The sequence below is a fragment of the Oncorhynchus mykiss genome, chromosome 12 (assembly GCF_057628025.1).
Source record: "Oncorhynchus mykiss isolate SJ-2025 chromosome 12, ASM5762802v1, whole genome shotgun sequence".
NCBI lineage: Eukaryota > Metazoa > Chordata > Actinopteri > Salmoniformes > Salmonidae > Oncorhynchus > Oncorhynchus mykiss.
This window is the reverse complement of record NC_143033.1, coordinates 29,403,469-29,420,419: the sequence shown is the minus strand read 5'-3', so window position 1 is coordinate 29,420,419 and position 16,951 is coordinate 29,403,469. Positions and strand designations below refer to the sequence as shown.

Sequence of the window (16,951 nt, the reverse complement as noted above, 5' to 3'; positions counted from 1 at the left end):
GGGTTTGTTTTATATGTGGACGACAAATTTCCGTTGAATGCATTCAGTTGTGCAACTGACTAGGTTTTCCCCAGGCAAAACCATGGCTCGATGGTGCGCTGGGTCCTTTCTGCCCTCGAGTGGATATGAAATATAATTGCAACCTCACCACTGACATTGAATTGGCTCTCATTTCCAGAGGCACCACTTTGCTCAGACGATTGCCATACTCAACACCCAGGGCTGCAACATCTTTGAAAAGTTATCTAGAAAGGTAAAACAAAAGGCAATGTAAGGACTGTGCTCTTTTCAAGGTTTTTTAGTTGGTGTTGTACCATTTTGACTCTGTTTCCACATTGTTTTTTTGATTGCCAGGACTACCAGAGGATGCTTGACCTGATGAGGGACATCATCCTAGCCACAGACTTGGCTCATCACCTACGGATCCTGAAGGATCTGCAGAAAATGGCAGACGGTAAATTATCCCCCTACATCCTGTCTCAGAGTCTTATGAAAGGTAGCACTTCACTTCTCTTCTATTTCTTATTATAATCATACTGTCTGTTGTGTCTTCCAGTGGGCTACAACACCAAAGACCCTCTGCACCATAACCTGCTACTGTGCCTGATCATGACCTCCTGTGACCTCTCTGACCAGACCAAGGACTGGAAGACCACCTGGAAGATTGCAGTAAGAACCCACTCAGATCTTACTCCTTTAATAACCAACTGTGTTCTCACCTTCTTTCACATTTAGATCACTTTTATTGGTCTTAGTAAGATGGTGTAGGCCTCCATGCAATATGTTCGCATGAAACGCATGTCTGTTTTTGTTACAGGGACTTATTTACAAGGAATTCTTTTCTCAAGGAGATCTGGTATGTATGGAATTGTTTATTGAATGCCCAACATGGTATGCCTCATATTGTTTTCTGTCTCCATATGGTACAGGGACTTTTACGATTTCCTCTGTGTGAGAGTGTCCCTGTGCTTGTGGCTGCAGGAGAAGGCTATGGGGAACCGTCCCAGTGAGATGATGGACAGGGAGAAGGCCTACATCCCAGAGCTGCAGACAAGCTTCATGGAGCACATAGCCATGCCCATCTATAAGTGAGCCTCTGACTGATCCCTAACCCCCAAATCTGGGAGATGATGGGTGTAATTGTTCTCAGACAATGAGAACTGTTTTTGTTGTAATGCATATTAGTGGACTCTCCTTAGCTTGTCTGACTATATCCCCCCCCCCCCCCCCCCCCCCACCCCCTTCCTCTAATTCCTCCTACAGACTCCTCCAGGACCTGTTCCCCAGGTCGGCAGAGCTGTATGAAACCGTGGCTAGCAACAGAGAACAGTGGGGTAGGGTCTCTCACAAGCTCAACATTAAGCGGTGGCCCGGCAACGATTCTCTGGACTACCTAGATGCAGAGTTTGAGCAGCTACAGGTTGAGCAGCATGGACAGATGGAACAGGAAGGACAGGACAGACAGACAGAGCAGGAAATGGACGATGAGACCAATGGTAGCCCTCCAGCCCAGCCCTAGGCCACAGCAAGACAACCAAGAGTCATGGAGAACTAACACCTACATCAAAGTGATTTTGATTTTATATTCTGTCATACCCAAAATGGATTGTGGCTCAATCATTATTTTATTACCTCCCCCTGCAAAGACACCTATTTTACAGGATGTAGTGCACAACAATCTAAATGATAATTCTCTCACATTGCAGCTGGTGTGGAACACAATGCAGACAGCAGGGGGACACAGAAAATGATTGATTACATAGATTTAGAGAGAGGAATATTACAATGGCTATAAACTCATTTTACAAAATTATACTTTTTATTTTGCCTTGAGTTTCTCACAATGATACTTGAAGTTTGTGTGAATCTTTAAAGGCAGATATTGAGAGTTATCAGGTAGAACCATGTACATTGTAAACGGGGGTGAACATAGATTAACATCTTTACCGGTATGGAACACCCAGGTGCGAGCAGGCATTTTTTTTAAAATCATACATAAAGTACAGGGTAGTCTACTCTGCTAACACTGACAAACGGATCAATAAAATCTAAAAGTGGCACTGGCCCATTGACAAATACAGTGAATATGCACACACCGGGGATATGGTCGATATTCTCCACTGGTGCCAATAAGGTAACTTAATTGAGCGAACAGTAGCATAATAATTTTTTGAGAATTAATTTTTGATATTTTCATCGTCATCTCTTTCCAGCAATAGCCATTTGCTTTCCAAACAGTTTTTCCGCGATTGTATTTTTAAATATTGCGATATGCCTGGCTGGGTCTCTGCTTTTCACTGACAGTAGTAACTCAATCATGTATTTGCAGCCTGCACTGTCCAAATGTCGGACCCTTCCGACTGTAGGCGATGCGATTGAAAACAATCCACAGGTTGTTTGTTTTTTGACTAATAATCCTCTGTGACCAAATCATGCTTTCTGGTGTAATAGCCTATTTTCAATTATTTTATTTATGTATTGACAGGAGTAAGCTAATTAGGCCATATACTTTCGGAAATTTAATTCAATTTACTCCAGAGAAAGCTTCCCCTAGCATTATGGCACGGCCGCCTATGCCTTCATGTGGCATGAACACAACCAGTCATGATGTTTTCATCTGATTGTCAAACAATCGCTTAACAAACACGCTCCTTGTAGGCTACCCACGCATATACGTCCACTCACAAAATAATTTCGGCATCCAAACCCCAACAATTTGATGTGGCAGACATGCAGTAATGTTAAATACTTCTGTAAAAGCCTATTGTTTTTTGGGCATGTTGTATTAATTGTGATAGGCTCACGTTTTACCGGTAAGCACACCCCCACTATTTATTTTGCCGGGATGCCATAACGGACCATATTTTCAACCCGTTTGTAAACAGAATGTAACAAGCTTGCCTTACCTTGTTGGGTTGCCTTCAACATGAGACACTGCTCGATTGTTAATATATATACTTTGTGGTATTGTGTGTATATATAACAATGTTGGTGATTGGAATGTATAATGTAGGCCTACTGTATATTTTTTTAAAGTTATCAATTCACTAGTTTATAGCACACATTTTTCATAACATGTTTCTTCTCCCCTGTATCCCCTCCAAACACTGTTTTCAGAGTTTGTGTAAATCTGGTCTGATTTGGACATTGCTTTTTGAATGTGTGACAGGTAGAAATGGCATGGGGTCGATATGCATTTTTGTTTTTGTAACATCCAACTATATTAAGTTCTTATGTTGATGTGTCTGTTTGCCTTTTTCAATTTCCAAATACCAAAAATATAGATAATTCTGTGAATTCTTGAATCTACATGTTAACATGATGCACTGGATATTTATATTAGTTCCTAATATCTGTGCACAAATAAAATGTTTTGCACACAATGTGTTGAGTACGTGTTCATTCTCAATCCTCATCTTCACCTTCTCTCCCCATATTTCTCTTAAAAAAAAACTCTAATGATGGAGCATTTAGCTCTTGATAGTGTTGATGGGGTGGGCTACATGTAATAACCTGTAATGGCTGCGGGGGGCGCAACCCCAACCATAGATGGACTGTTAAAAAATAGCTCCATACAAACGAGAAGTAAAACAAACCACTCCCGTTATTATGGACAGGGTCAGGGAACTCTGGGAAAAGATGGTAGCTTCCTGTCTGTACCTTTGATTTACTTTTCACCAAGGACGGAATCAAAACAGTTGCATGTAGATATCTGCCCTCTCGCCTCAACCTGATAATTAATATACTTACATTTGACCAAGATTTACCATGGAGAACACCGGGAGCATCGACAGTCTAGGCTCGAAGCGTTCCTCATCAAGGCAGCCGAGTGTTGATTCACTGTCCAGGTGGGGCTCGCTCAACTTGCTTCCTGTGTAGTCGATTGACAGGCGCTTGTATATCTGACTATGCTACCTATCGCTATCTAAAATGCGTCGAAACATTCTCTATAGGGAATATACTGTATGTCATTATACGACTGTAATTCAATGAAAGATGTTGAAGTATTAGCTGAACCTTACTGGGATTAGGGTTACAAAAGTAGCAATCGGAGACAGCTCAAAAATGTAATTTTAACAGTTTGCCCAAAAAAAGCAGTAGTGGTGGGGGAGAGCGAGGTATGTAAAGTAGGGGAGAGCGAAGTATGTTGTCACACTTTCTAACATTTACTGGGCACAATGGTATAAATGTCATACGAAATGAAAGGAGAAAGTCTTGGGCACATATTTTTTATTCATTACATCTTCATATCTTATTTCAGTACGGAGTTGTAGACCGTTAAATAGAAAGTGTGCACTTGTGACAATTTGCCCCATCAGCGGGTAAATTGTCATATTGGATTATTAACAAATAAGAACACAACTCATTATTTGTGAATATTGATTTTAATTTCAAATTCAAAACCAAATTCAACTTCATTAAATAATTCAAAATAAAAACAATCATGCCTTGAGAATCTGGCAAAATCATGCCTTGAGAATCAAAACAATGCTGGCAGAACACAGATTAAGTGGCACGACCACTTTACAAATCGAAAGTTCTCTGGCATGCGCATAGATCCACGGTAATAGTTTTTTTTTTTTACCCCTTTTTCTCCCCAATTTCGTGGTATCCAATTGTTGTAGTAGCTACTATCTTGTCTCATCGCTACAACTCCCGTATGGGTCGGGAGAGACGAAGGTTGACACAGCGCGCATCCAACCCGGAAGCCAGCCGCACCAATGTGTCGGAGGCTACACCGTGCACCTGGCAACCTTGGTTAGCGTGCACTGCGCCCGGCCTGCCACAGGAGTCGCTGGTGCGCGATGAGACAAGGACATCCCTACCGACCAAGCCCTCCCTAACCCGGACGACGCTAGGCCAATTGTGCGTCGCCCCACGGACCTCCCGGTCGCGGCCGGTTGCGACAGAGCCTGGGCGAACCCAGGGACTCTGATGGCACTAGCAAGCCACTGCGCCACCCGGGAGGCCTTTCCATGGTAATTGTTGGAATGGAATGCTGCAGATAACTTGCTTAAATGTCCAAAGTCTTAACAGAAGTGGTGCCACTAATGCACCGTTTTGTAACAGTCTATAGGACATACATCCATATCAGATTAATCAGACTCATTTTCAGAGTCAGTTCTAACACACAAATTGCCTGGCCTGAGGTGCAAGCATCATGGGCCCATTTGCTGCATCTCACACTCTTCACCCAAGTCTCCTTTAGAAAGCTGTTTGAAAATGGCTCCACACAGACGAGGCAGAAGCACTCCTCTTCATCTGATGATGACTCTTCTATGATTTCTTTTTTGAGATGCCTTGTTTTTTGCAGATCCAGATTGACTCCTCCCCCTCCTTGCTTCCCTTCAGAAACAGACTTTTGCTAGATTGTGACTTATTCTTTTCCATTTCTAGTGCCTGCTTCACTGGTGTGTCAGTTAGAATTGCTGTTTTGTGCTGTTTCTTCCTTTGCAAGCTGGTTTTCAGGGGCCAGCTTTTGGATAAGGCCAGAGGTCTTCTGGAGTTGGTAGTCCGCTGTCAGCAATGGCATTGCTGGTGCTAGCATAAGAACTGGGCAGGGCTGGAATGGTGCTGGGGCCTGGTCCTGAATGGGGCGATCTGTAACGTAGGATGTCAACAAACTCAGTTTCCAGAAATACATCCCTGTTGTACTCCAGCCACCCTAAAGCCAGTCTGAATGTTCAAGGGGGTTGCAGCCAGAGGATAGGAGATTGTCAATTTATGACATTCCTGGGATTGTGGCAATGTCTTCCCGGGATTGTTCCTCATCCAGGCATCACACGTGGTGTTGATGTGCCTCTTTAGCGGCCCATAGACATACCTGTCTAAGGGTTGAAGCCGATGAGAGCAATGGGGTGGGAATGACAGCATATTTATGCCATTTTCTTTGGCATAGTTGAGTCCATCAATGGACGGATGAGACTCATGAACAGGAAGTTCAACATAGAACATGGTCACACAAAGTAGCTATTTGATTTGAGCGCCTCTAGTGTTGGAGGTATTTATTATTTTTACCTTTATTTAACTAGCAAGTCAGTTAAGAACAAATTCTTATTTTCAATGACAGCCTAGGAACAGTGGGTTAACTGCCTGTTCAGGGGCAGAATGACAGATTTGTACCTTGTCAGCTCGGGATTTGAATATGAAACCTTTCGGTTACTAGTCCAACGCTCTAACCACTAGGCTACCCTGCCGCCCACTGTATGAACAGTGACAATTTACCTCGCTCTCCCCTACTTAAGTAGTACTTTAAAGTAGTTTTACTTAAGTTGTTTTTGGGGGTATCTGTACTTTACTATTTATATTTGACAACTTTTACTTTACTACATTCCTAAAGAAAACAATATACTTTTTATTCCATACATTTTCTCTGACACCCAAAAGTACTTGTTACATTTTGAATGGCTAGCAGGACAGAAATGGTTCAATCACGCATTATCAAGAACATCCCTGGTCAAATCCTATTGCATCTGATCTGGCGGACTCACTAAACACAAATGCTAAGTTTGTAAATTGTTGGAGTGTGCTCCTGGCGATCTGTAAAAAAAATAAAATGGTGCCATCTTTTTTTTAATATAGGGAATTTGAAGTGATTTACTTTTTACTTACAATACTTAAGTATATTTTAGCAATTATTTACTTTTGATATCTTAAGTATGTTTAAAACCAAATACTTGGACTTACTCAAGTAGTATTTTACTGGGTGACTCACTTTTACCTTTTTTAATAGAAAATTACTCAAGTATCTTTACTTTTTCTCAAGTATAACAATTCTGTACTTTTTTCCACCACTGGAAAGTATACTTTTCTACTTGTAGTACTAACTACTCTGAACAAAAATATAAAATGCAACAATTTCAAAGATTTTACAGTTCATATAAAAAAATCAGTCAATTGAAATAAATTAATTAGGCCCTAATCTATGGATTTCACATGCCTGGGAATACAGATATGCATCTGTTGTTCACAGATACCTTAAAAGGTAGGGGCGTGGATCAGAAAACCAGGCAGTATCTGGTGTGACCATGTGCCTCATGCAGCGTGACATCTCCTTCGCAGAATTGATCAGGCTGTTGATTATGGCCTGTGGAATGTTGTCCCACTCTTCAATGGCTGTGCAAAGTTGCTGGAACTGGAACACGCTGTCGTGGGCGTTGATCCAGAGCATCCCAAACAAGCTCAATGGGTGAAATGTCTGGTGAGTATGCAGGCCATGGAAGAACTGGGACATTTTCAGCTTCCAATAATTGTATTCAGATCCTTGCGACATGGGGCAGTGCATTATCATGCTGAAACATGAGGTGAAGGTGGCGGATTAATGGCACGACAATGGGCCTCAGGATCTCTTCACGGTATCTCTGCATTCAAATTGCCATCGATAAAATGCAATTGTGTTTGTTGTCCGTAGCTTATGCCTGCCCAAACCAAAACCCCACCGCCACCATGGGGCACTCTGTTCACAATGTTGACATCAGCAAACTGCTCGGTACAGTTGAAACCGGGATTCATCCATGAAGAGCGCACCTCTCCTCCAGCGTGCCAGTGGCCATTGAAGGTGAGCATTTGCCAACTGAAGTCGGTTACGATGCCGAACTGCATGTGGTGGTCCTGTGCTGATGTGGTTACGCGTGATCTGTGGTTGAGGCCGGTTGGACATACTGCCAAATTCTCTAAAATTACATTTGAGGTGGCTTATGGTAGAGCAATGAACATTCAATTCTCACAACAGCTCTGGTGGACATTCCTGCAGTCAGCATGCCAATTGAGACATCTGTGGTGTTGAGTTGTGATAACTACACATTTGAGTGGCTTTTTATTGTTCGCAGCATACGGTGCACCGATCATGCTGTTTAATCAGCTTCTTGCTTTGCCACACCTTTTCAGGTGAATGGATTATCTTGGCAAAGGAGGAATGCTCACTAACAGGGATGTAAACAAATTTGTGCTAAATAAGTTGTGCATGTGGAACATTTCTGGGATCTTTTATGTCAGCTCATGAAACATGGGACCACCATTTTATATGTTGCGTTTATATTTTTGTTCAGTGTAGTTAGCTAGACACGATGGCAGATTCCACAGCCATCTAGTCTGGGGGCAAACGTAAGTAGCCCAGGGGACTGAAAAACAGGGTCTAACAGACAGTGATATATTATCCAGTCCCCTGGGCTAGGTATGATATTTTTGCTCAGTATCCTAAGATATAGAACATGTATTCTGCTATTCTCATCACAGTACCTCCACCTCTCGTTCTGACCGGTCCGCTCACGCTGCCAAGCCCACCTTTGCAATGTCTTCTGACAATGTGTCCATCTCAACAGACTTTTCCCCAGAGCTACGGGTTGGTACATGGCTCTTCACCTACACTTTACGTAGATTTAGGTCTACTAATGTAGCAGTAACATCTAAAACATGTCTGCCTTTGTCCCTCTTGCTTTTATTCTATTGATTTCAGGGTAGACCTAAAGCGGTTGCCAAGGTATATTCTTCAATCCCACTTCCCTTAAAGATTTGTGTTGCCATTTTAATTAATATAATCTACTTCTACTCTGTATGTTTTACCTATCAATGGAATCTTGTTTTATATACAGGTGCTCAGGGATTCAAAAGAAGAACCACAGTTACTACCAAAGGAAAGCGTGCAAGACATGGGTATGTCACCCCCCTTTTGTGGCCATCTATCGGTTATTTTGAGTTTAATGTAATGACCTGCTTAAACCTTCTAACAGCCAAAGATGTCACCTACATCTGTCCTTACATCGGTGCACTGAGGGGGACATTGACTGTCACCAACTACAGGTTGTTTTTCAAATGCATGGACAGGGTATGTAGGCTTTTGTTATACTGATATAACAGTCATAATAGCTTTCCATCTGTCTCCATTCCACCCTTCAGGATGTCAAATCATTGTTTTTATTATTTCCTTTATGTCTCCTAGGAACCAGCGTTTGTGCTGGACTTGCCCCTGGGGGTAGTGAGCCGGGTGGAGAAGATAGGAGGGGCATCTAGCCGTGGTGAGGTCTCCTACGGGCTTGTCTGCAAGGTGAGCAGTGACCACCACAGAAATGCCTGGAACATCCCTTACCTGATGTTTGTCCTAATACATCATCTATGACGCTCTCAAAGAGAACAAGCATTTTTATTATACTCTTGTGCCCTGATGAAATTACCATGATTGATTCAGATAAATATGTTTAAATGTGACTCCAATCACTGCACTAGTGTACTTTTTTCTCTGAGTGTAAATGACAGTGGTTACAGTGACCGGTCTCCTCAGGATATCCGTAATCTGCGGTTTGCACACAAGCAGATGGAGGATTCACTCAGGAAGTCCATTTTCGAAATCCTGATGAAATTTGCCTTTCCTGTTTCTAATGGTCTGGTGAGTGAGTCACTAGGTCTCTGCTACCCCTGGTCTGTTACCTGTGTGCTGTATGTACAGACCCAACTGACTTGACTATTTTTTAATCTATCATCCACAGACAATCTTTGCCTTTGAGTATGGGCAGGTCTATCCTGAAAATGGCTGGAAAGTGTATGATGCTCAAGCGGAATACAAAAGACAGGTATTTGAAATATTCTGAGAATCTGGCCTCTGGTTATAAGCTGTTTATACACTTGTGGTGGGGTGTGTGTAGGGCTTACCCAACGAGAGCTGGAGGATAACTAAAGTGAATGATCACTACGAGCTGTGTGACACTTACCCATCAACCCTGGTGGTGCCTGTTAACATCCCAGATGAGGAGTTGAAGAGAGTGGCTGCCTTCAGAGCCAAGGGCAGGATACCTGTGAGTTTAATATTTACACTTTACACTGTCTGCGGTACCTCCATAGTAGTACCTTGATGTAGTACTTGTGGTCCAGTGTTGTGGTCCTGTCCATGCCAATGCCTCTGCTGTGTGCGGTGCAGGTGCTGTCATGGATTCACCCAGAGAGCCAGGCCACAGTGATCCGCTGTAGTCAGCCCATGGTCGGGGTCAACGGCAAGCGCAGCAAAGATGATGAGAAGTACCTCCAAACCATCATGGATGCCAACGCTCAGTCCCACAAGCTCTTCATCTTCGATGCCAGGCCTAGCGTCAATGCTGCTGCCAACAAGGTATGTTATTGTTAATAATAATATTTGAGTGCAAAGTGCGTTTCACATACTCAATGCCAATACAGTTCAATGCTCAACCGATAGCGTTATTTGCTGTGGAATTGATGTTGATCTCCTCTCACAGATCTTCTGTAAGTATGAAAACTATTCACTATCGTTCAGGTTATACAGTGGGGCAAAAAAGTATTTAGTCAGCCACCAATTGTGCAAGTTCTCCCACTTAAGAAGATGAGAGAGGCCTGTAATTTTCATCATAGGTACACTTCAACTATGACAAACAAAATGAGGGAAAAAAATCCAGAAAATCACAGTGTAGGATTTTTAATGAATTTATTTGCAAACTATGGTGGAAAATAAGTATTTGGTCAATAACAAAAGTTTATCTCAATACTTTGTTATATACCCTTTGTTGGCAATGACAGAGGTCAAACGTTTTCTGTAAGTCTTCACAAGGTTTTCACACACTGTTGCTGGTATTTTGACCCATTCCTCCATGCAGATCTCCTCTAGAGCAGTGATGTTTTGGGGCTGTTGCTGGGCAACACCGACTTTCAACTCCCTCCAAAGATTTTCTATGGGGTTGAGATCTGGAGACTGGCTAGGCCACTCCAGGACCTTGAAATGCTTCTTACGAAGCCACTCCTTTGTTGCCCGGGCGGTGTGTTTGGGATCATTGTCATGCTGAAAGACCCAGCCATGTTTCATCTTCAATGCCCTTGCTGATGGAAGGAGGTTTTCACTCTAAATCTCACGATACATGGCCCCATTCATTCTTTCCTTTACACGGATCAGACGTCCTGGTCCCTTTGCAGAAAAACAGCCCCAAAGCATGATGTTTCCACCCCCATGCTTCACAGTAGGTATGGTGTTGTTTGGAAGCAACTCAGCATTCTTTGTCCTCCAAACACGACGAGTTGAGTTTTTACCAAAAAGTTATATTTTGGTTTCATCTGACCATATGACATTCTCCCATCTTCTTCTGGATCATCCAAATGCTCTCTAGCAAACTTCAGATGGGCCTGGACATGTACTGGCTTAAGCAGGGGGACACTTCTGGCACTGCAGGATTTGAGTCCCTGGTGGCGTAGTGTGTTACTGATGGTAGGCTTCGTTACTTTGGTCCCAGCTCTCTGCAGGTCATTCACTAGGTCCCCCTGTGTGGTTCTGGGATTTTTGCTCACCGTTCTTGTGATCATTTTGACCCCACGGGGTGAGATCTTGCGTGGAGCCCCAGATCGAGGGAGATTATCAGTGGTCTTGTATGTCTTCCATTTCCTAATAATTGCTCCCACAGTTGATTTCTTCAAACCAAGCTGCTTCAGTCTTCCCAGCCTGGTGCAGGTCTACAATTTTGTTTCTGGTGTCCTTTGACAGCTGTTTGGTCTTGGCCAAAGTGGAGTTTGGAGTGTGACTGTTTGAGGTTGTGGACAGGTGTCTTTTATACTGATAACAAGTTCAAACTTGTGAAAAAAAAAAAAGTGGAGGACAGAGGAGCCTCTTAAAGAAGAAGTTACAGGTCTGTGAGAGCCAGAAATCTTGCTTGTTTTTAGGTGACCAAATACTTATTTTCCACCATAATTTGCAAATAAATTCATTAAAATCCTACAATGTGATTTTCTGGATTTTTTTTTCTCATTTTGTCTGTCATAGTTGAAGTGTACCTATGATGAAAAGTACAGGCCTCTCTCATATTTTTAAGTGGGAGAACTTGCATAATTGGTGGCTGACTAAATACTTTTTTGCCCCACTGTATGGGAACATTCTCCAGCAAGAAAACCAAAATAATTAAATAAAGTCACTGAAAACAAACAAAACAGGTGGTGTTTTAAGAGGGGATCTGAAAGACACTCATGGCGTTGTCCACTGAAAGTTGACGAGCAACAACAACTGGAACTAAAGACATCCACAATGAGCGCCCACTAAATTTGCCCAAGAACAGGGAAACGAAATTAAAACCCACACCAAAGTTAGACAGGAAGCAAAGCAAAAATATAGGTGAAACGAGAAGAGGGAAGATCAGACAAAGGAATGTTTTTTTTTTTTCTAGAAATCAAATAGCGTGCACCAACTAAAGGTGTTGATCCTCCACATCTCTCAAGACAACTGGAACACTGGGCCAGCCACTTAAATAGCATCTGGGCCAGCCACTTAAATAGCATCTGGGCCAGCCACTTAAATAGCATCTGGGCCAGCACAGGTGAAACACCTTCCCACTAACAAGATGGCAACCAGCACATGTGTAACACATACTGACTAAATAGATGACGCCAATCGGCGCACCCTACGTACTAACATGCTATACATGGCAAAAAGTCCAACCTCAAAACATAAATGGAAAAACCAAACACCTTCTTTCTTATGACAACAAATATATCCTATATTTTTGTTGGACAAGTTTGTTCACCACCAAAAGAAAACAACTTTAATATCACTTAAATGCGTTGCTACTTATGCATCGCCTTTTCCAATATTAACACGGCGTCTACTGTCAACAATTAAATACAAGACAACCCCCCCCCCCCCCCTGATTGTTATTATTTGTTATATAGTTGACTAAAACACAGAAGTTTTGAGAAACATGTAAAATAAAGTATGTTTCTTATACTCTCATCGTACTGGAATGAACCCAACCAAAACAATACTCCTCTCCAAAACAGCAAAACGTTCAGTCAAACAAATTGTGAGCCAGGGCAACACACTGGCTAAATACAAAACTTATTAACTGCCCACCCTTGAAAGACAAACGGCAACCAAGTTGTCCTTACCACCGACATGTCTGATTTTCAATTGGAAACTCCTGTAATATCCATAGTAACGTTCCTCTCGTGATTTTTCTCAGTGGAAGGGCATCAGGTGTACTTTTCTGATAACCCATCAGGTTCCTCTACTCTGGGTTCCTTACAAATTACAGGATTTAGCACAACCTTCTCCAGCCAAATCGTTTCCCAAAATTAATGAGACCCCCTTCACCGGTAGTCTAGACCTCACACCGACAGCGGATCCATAAATAAGATCTGACTCGAGTTCCACATTATACAAAGGAGCTTCCATGCAACCCATCTCCATGCCTTGTGCTACACACTATAGGCAGTAGTTGAAGTGTCAGACAAAGGCAAAACAAAATGAAGGACTGGGCTGCCCCAGTGTCTCGCAGTATCTTCACCAGCTGCTTAACAGCATCGCCACTCTGAAGCATAAATAAAAAAAATCTGTAACATTATTAAATTACAAGAGATGACTACATTCTCTGTGTTGTCCTCAGATGAAAGGGGGTGGTTATGAGAGTGAGGATGCCTATCAGAATGCAGAATTGGTGTTCTTGGACATCCACAACATCCACGTGATGAGGGAGTCACTGCGCAAGCTGAAGGAGGTAGTCTATCCCAACATCGAGGAGTCCCATTGGTTCTCCAACCTCGAGTCCACTCATTGGCTGGAACACATCAAGGTGAGGGGAGAGAAAATAAATCAAGGTTGAGATTATTTGTTTTGTACATAAAGAGTTAGAGAGTGGAAGCAGAAAATGGGGAGAAGGTGTGTCTTGGATGCTGTTCCAGCCCATGTTAACCTGTCTGTCTGTGCCCTGCGTAGCTGATCCTGGCTGGGGCGCTGCGTATTGCAGACAAGGTGGAGTCAGGGAAGACGTCAGTGGTGGTTCACTGCAGTGATGGGTGGGACCGTACTGCCCAGCTCACCTCCCTGGCCATGGTGATGCTGGACGGACACTACCGCACCATCCGCGGCTTCCAGGTGCTGCTGGAGAAAGAGTGGCTGAGCTTCGGCCACCGCTTCCAGCTGGTAAATAAGCCTTTGCTCCCTCTAACAGTGTTGTGTTCCTTATACCAAGTCTCAATACTTGGGCCACATTTTGGAAATGCTTTGGACATTCTAATGTGGTAAGAGAAGTTGAAATGGTTTGAAACTCTGGATGGCTACATCATTTCCTGACTCGGGTCACATGGGTCAACCATGTCCCATGGCACAACTTCACCCTTTCCTGTTTCTTGTGTTTTGTTCAGCCATTATGGTCACATGACTCCCTGTTCTTCTCCTTCCAGAGGATCGGTCATGGGGATAAGAACCACACAGACGCAGACCGCTCGCCTGTCTTCCTGCAGTTCATAGACTGCGTGTGGCAGATGACCCGCCAGGTGAGTGACATCACTGTTTGGTGCTGATGGGTTAGGGCCCTGAGTTTTTCCTAACCATATGACCTGACCAGGAAAAGCTCTGGGCCCTAGTAAAAAGTACACGGGTCATGTTTAACAAACGTCCCCTTGGATTGTAAATTAACTGTTGTTGTCGTCTTAAGTTTCCTGCAGCCTTTGAGTTCAACGAATACTTCCTGATCACCATCCTGGACCACCTGTACAGCTGCCTGTTTGGGACGTTCATGTGTAATAGTGAACAGCAGAGGGTGAAGGAGGTGAGTGCCAACAATGGCGTTAGATTGACGGCAAACGCATGGAGTGCAATGCAGAAATGTGAAACTAAATTAAATATGGTCTGTCATGGATAACATTTCATACACAGTTGTTTAACATTGCTAAAACGAATATGCTAAGGGATATATTTGATTTGCTTATGTTAACACCCACATGTCATACATTGTATTGTTCTGCAGGAGCTGCCCAAGAAGACAGTTTCCCTGTGGGCCTACATCAACAGCCAGCCAGAGGAGTTCACCAACCCTCTGTATGTCAACTATTCCAACCATGTGCTGTTCCCAGTGGTCAGCATGCGCCACCTGGAGCTCTGGGTGGGATACTACATCCGCTGGAACCCTCGCATGAGGCCACAGGTCTGGGAAAACTACCTCACTTTTATAGCAGGAGTAATGAAGTTAATGGTAGTAATATTTATGCTTTCTGGTATAATTAGTATGAGTAAATGTCACAGGAGGTTGGTGGCACCTTAATTGGGGAGGACGGGCTCGTAGTAATGGCTCGAGCGGAATGGTATCAAATACATCAAACACTTGGTTTCCTTGTGTTTGATGCCATTTGTTCCATTCCAGCCATTATTATGATCCTTCCTCCCCTCAGCAGCCTCCACTGGTAAATGTACATTTCCATTCATATAAATGGCTGTTTGTATGCTTGTTATAGCATAGTTATGTTCTAGTGTTGACCATTACCGTTTGTCTACCTTATTCCCAGGAGCCTGTTCACCAGCGCTACAAGGAGCTGCTGGCAAAGCGGGCGGAGCTTCAGAAGAGGGTGGAGGAGCTGCAGCGAGAGGTGACCAATCGCTCTGCCTCCTCATCCTCTGAGAGGGCGGGCTCTCCCACCCGCTCCATCACTCCAGTTCAGACCTTTGTCTGACAAGCAGACAGACAAAACCCAGGGGGATGGTGTCCGGAAGCTTATAGTGGACGGCTGAGGACAGAGGCCCAACTCCTATAGGAAGCAAAACAACCAACAAGTGTCTGTAGAAACCGCATATTGGCCTTTGGCTGCTCCACCTCAACAGCTGAGGTCATATAGAGTCAGAACTGTAGAATGAGAATAAGAACATTTAATTTATATCTCTATGGTCAGAACCTTCTGCTGCACCAAACAGAGCTGCCTTTGTTTCCAACCACCTTGCTACAGCCATACTACACTCTACTGACCTCTGCTGCCAGGGTCAAGAGTACTGTAACATATTATCATCAAATGAGTATGAAATATATTAGCTTACTGTATGTAGGTATTACATTTATTCTAAGTGATAAGTACACTAATTGATTAATAGGATAAAACAAGCAACACACTAAAAGTAATAGCTCAATTAATTCCTTCGTTGTTAAAGCAGGGTGCAGATTTATTCCAGAAAGGCAGGCTATTTAAACAAATGTATGTTTATTTCTACTTGACATAATCCAAATAGGGTTTGAGGTCAGAATTGTCTCGGAGTTGAGAAAATAGTTACTGAATGGACACATTTTGACCAAATAGGTGTGAATGAATCAATGTGGGCATGGGTGGGTGTATTGTTAGTTATGTATGACATTCCATCTGATCAGTATGTTGTGTTTTTAAGCTGTCAAGTTCCTTTTATTAGCAAGTTAACTGCATATTATTTTCTGTCTTGTAGGTTGTGTGTATAGTTTACAGTTTACCATATACTTATAGGCTTACACCGAGTTCTGTCTCATTCCTAATTGATTAGGTTATAGCTTGAGGGCTTTTTGACTGCAAAGACCAGTTAATCATCTAATACATTGAATTGTTGCAATGAGTGGTCATCTTGACTTAGTTAAATATTGTTAACCATAAGCATGAAGACTGATCTGTGTACTGTATACCATCCCTCACTCCTACAGCAAAGATGAGGGAGTAGTGGTGGAAATCTTTATGATATGGACTAGTCTAGACAAGTCTAGCTAGAGTTATGCTGTGCATCATATATAGGGAGGAGGGATAGTGTTAGAGGGTAGCTATATGAATGTATGTTAGAATTTTGGCCCTGTTATCTGCTTATGTGTATATTGTGGTGATTTCTGCGATAACATCACTTTGCAGACTGCTCACTCAGAAAATGGATAATCAGGATTGACAATGTGCATTTAATGGTTTAGTTAGGGTTTTAAAATGAAAGCTGTAACTAAGTGCTTCTTGAAAGGTCATACTCACAGGTTCTTAATAAATGCTGCATATTGGATTCTAGCTTGAAATACTTGCTATACTAGAAGTTAATGATTACATGTATATGGTGGGGTCAATGGAGGGTGGATTAAAACTAGGGGTCTGGAAAGTTAATGAGTGATGGAAAGGCAATTACCTGGTTGGATAGCTGTGGATTAGTGAGGAATTTGGGCCCAGGTCAGATGAAGTGAGTTTTTATTACACACACCACCTAAATTCCTGC

At 42.8% G+C, this 16,951-nt stretch overlaps 2 protein-coding genes across 7 annotated transcripts in view; both read left to right on the top strand.

The window, feature by feature from the left end:
* LOC110537357 (cGMP-dependent 3',5'-cyclic phosphodiesterase) overlaps positions 1 to 3,383 on the top strand; it is a 33,450-nt gene extending 30,067 nt beyond the window's left edge. The window contains exons 25-30 of the mRNA XM_036937337.2: positions 179 to 253; positions 355 to 454; positions 557 to 669; positions 818 to 856; positions 982 to 1,088; positions 1,264 to 3,383. Of these exons, the coding sequence (XP_036793232.1) occupies positions 179 to 253; positions 355 to 454; positions 557 to 669; positions 818 to 856; positions 982 to 1,088; positions 1,264 to 1,519 (690 nt within the window). The 3' untranslated portion in view covers positions 1,520 to 3,383. The remainder of the gene's footprint in view (positions 1 to 178; positions 254 to 354; positions 455 to 556; positions 670 to 817; positions 857 to 981; positions 1,089 to 1,263) is intronic.
* Positions 3,383 to 16,740, top strand: mtmr2 (myotubularin related protein 2). Of its 6 annotated transcripts, XM_090192170.1 has the most exons (18): positions 3,573 to 3,848; positions 6,974 to 7,201; positions 7,412 to 7,558; positions 8,236 to 8,341; positions 8,456 to 8,479; positions 8,592 to 8,652; positions 8,730 to 8,824; positions 8,939 to 9,043; positions 9,278 to 9,382; positions 9,483 to 9,566; positions 9,639 to 9,788; positions 9,911 to 10,099; positions 13,362 to 13,547; positions 13,691 to 13,897; positions 14,158 to 14,250; positions 14,412 to 14,525; positions 14,724 to 14,900; positions 15,259 to 16,740. In XM_090192170.1, exons 4-18 carry the CDS (start codon positions 8,291 to 8,293, stop codon positions 15,421 to 15,423), a joined length of 1,806 nt encoding a protein of 601 aa, XP_090048296.1. In that variant the 5' UTR covers positions 3,573 to 3,848; positions 6,974 to 7,201; positions 7,412 to 7,558; positions 8,236 to 8,290; the 3' UTR covers positions 15,424 to 16,740. The 6 variants fall into 6 exon arrangements, with proteins under 6 accessions (XP_021478995.3, XP_021478996.3, XP_090048295.1 ...); XM_090192169.1 differs by lacking the exon at positions 6,974 to 7,201 and having other exon boundaries at positions 3,567 to 3,848; XM_090192171.1 differs by lacking the exon at positions 8,456 to 8,479 and having other exon boundaries at positions 3,598 to 3,848.
* Positions 16,741 to 16,951: the final 211 nt, after the last annotated feature.

What these genes read in the sequence shown, in the direction of transcription:
- mtmr2 (XM_021623320.3), top strand. Translation starts at nt 3,769, where the DNA reads ATGGAGAACACCGGGAGCATCGACAGTCTAGGCTCGAAGCGTTCCTCA. An exon ending in TTTTCAAATGCATGGACAGG is followed by an intron (nt 8,825 to 8,938) that starts GTATGTAGGCTT and finishes TATGTCTCCTAG; the next exon opens with GAACCAGCGTTTGTGCTGGA. An exon ending in ACCCTCGCATGAGGCCACAG is followed by an intron (nt 14,901 to 15,258) that starts GTCTGGGAAAAC and finishes CCTTATTCCCAG; the next exon opens with GAGCCTGTTCACCAGCGCTA.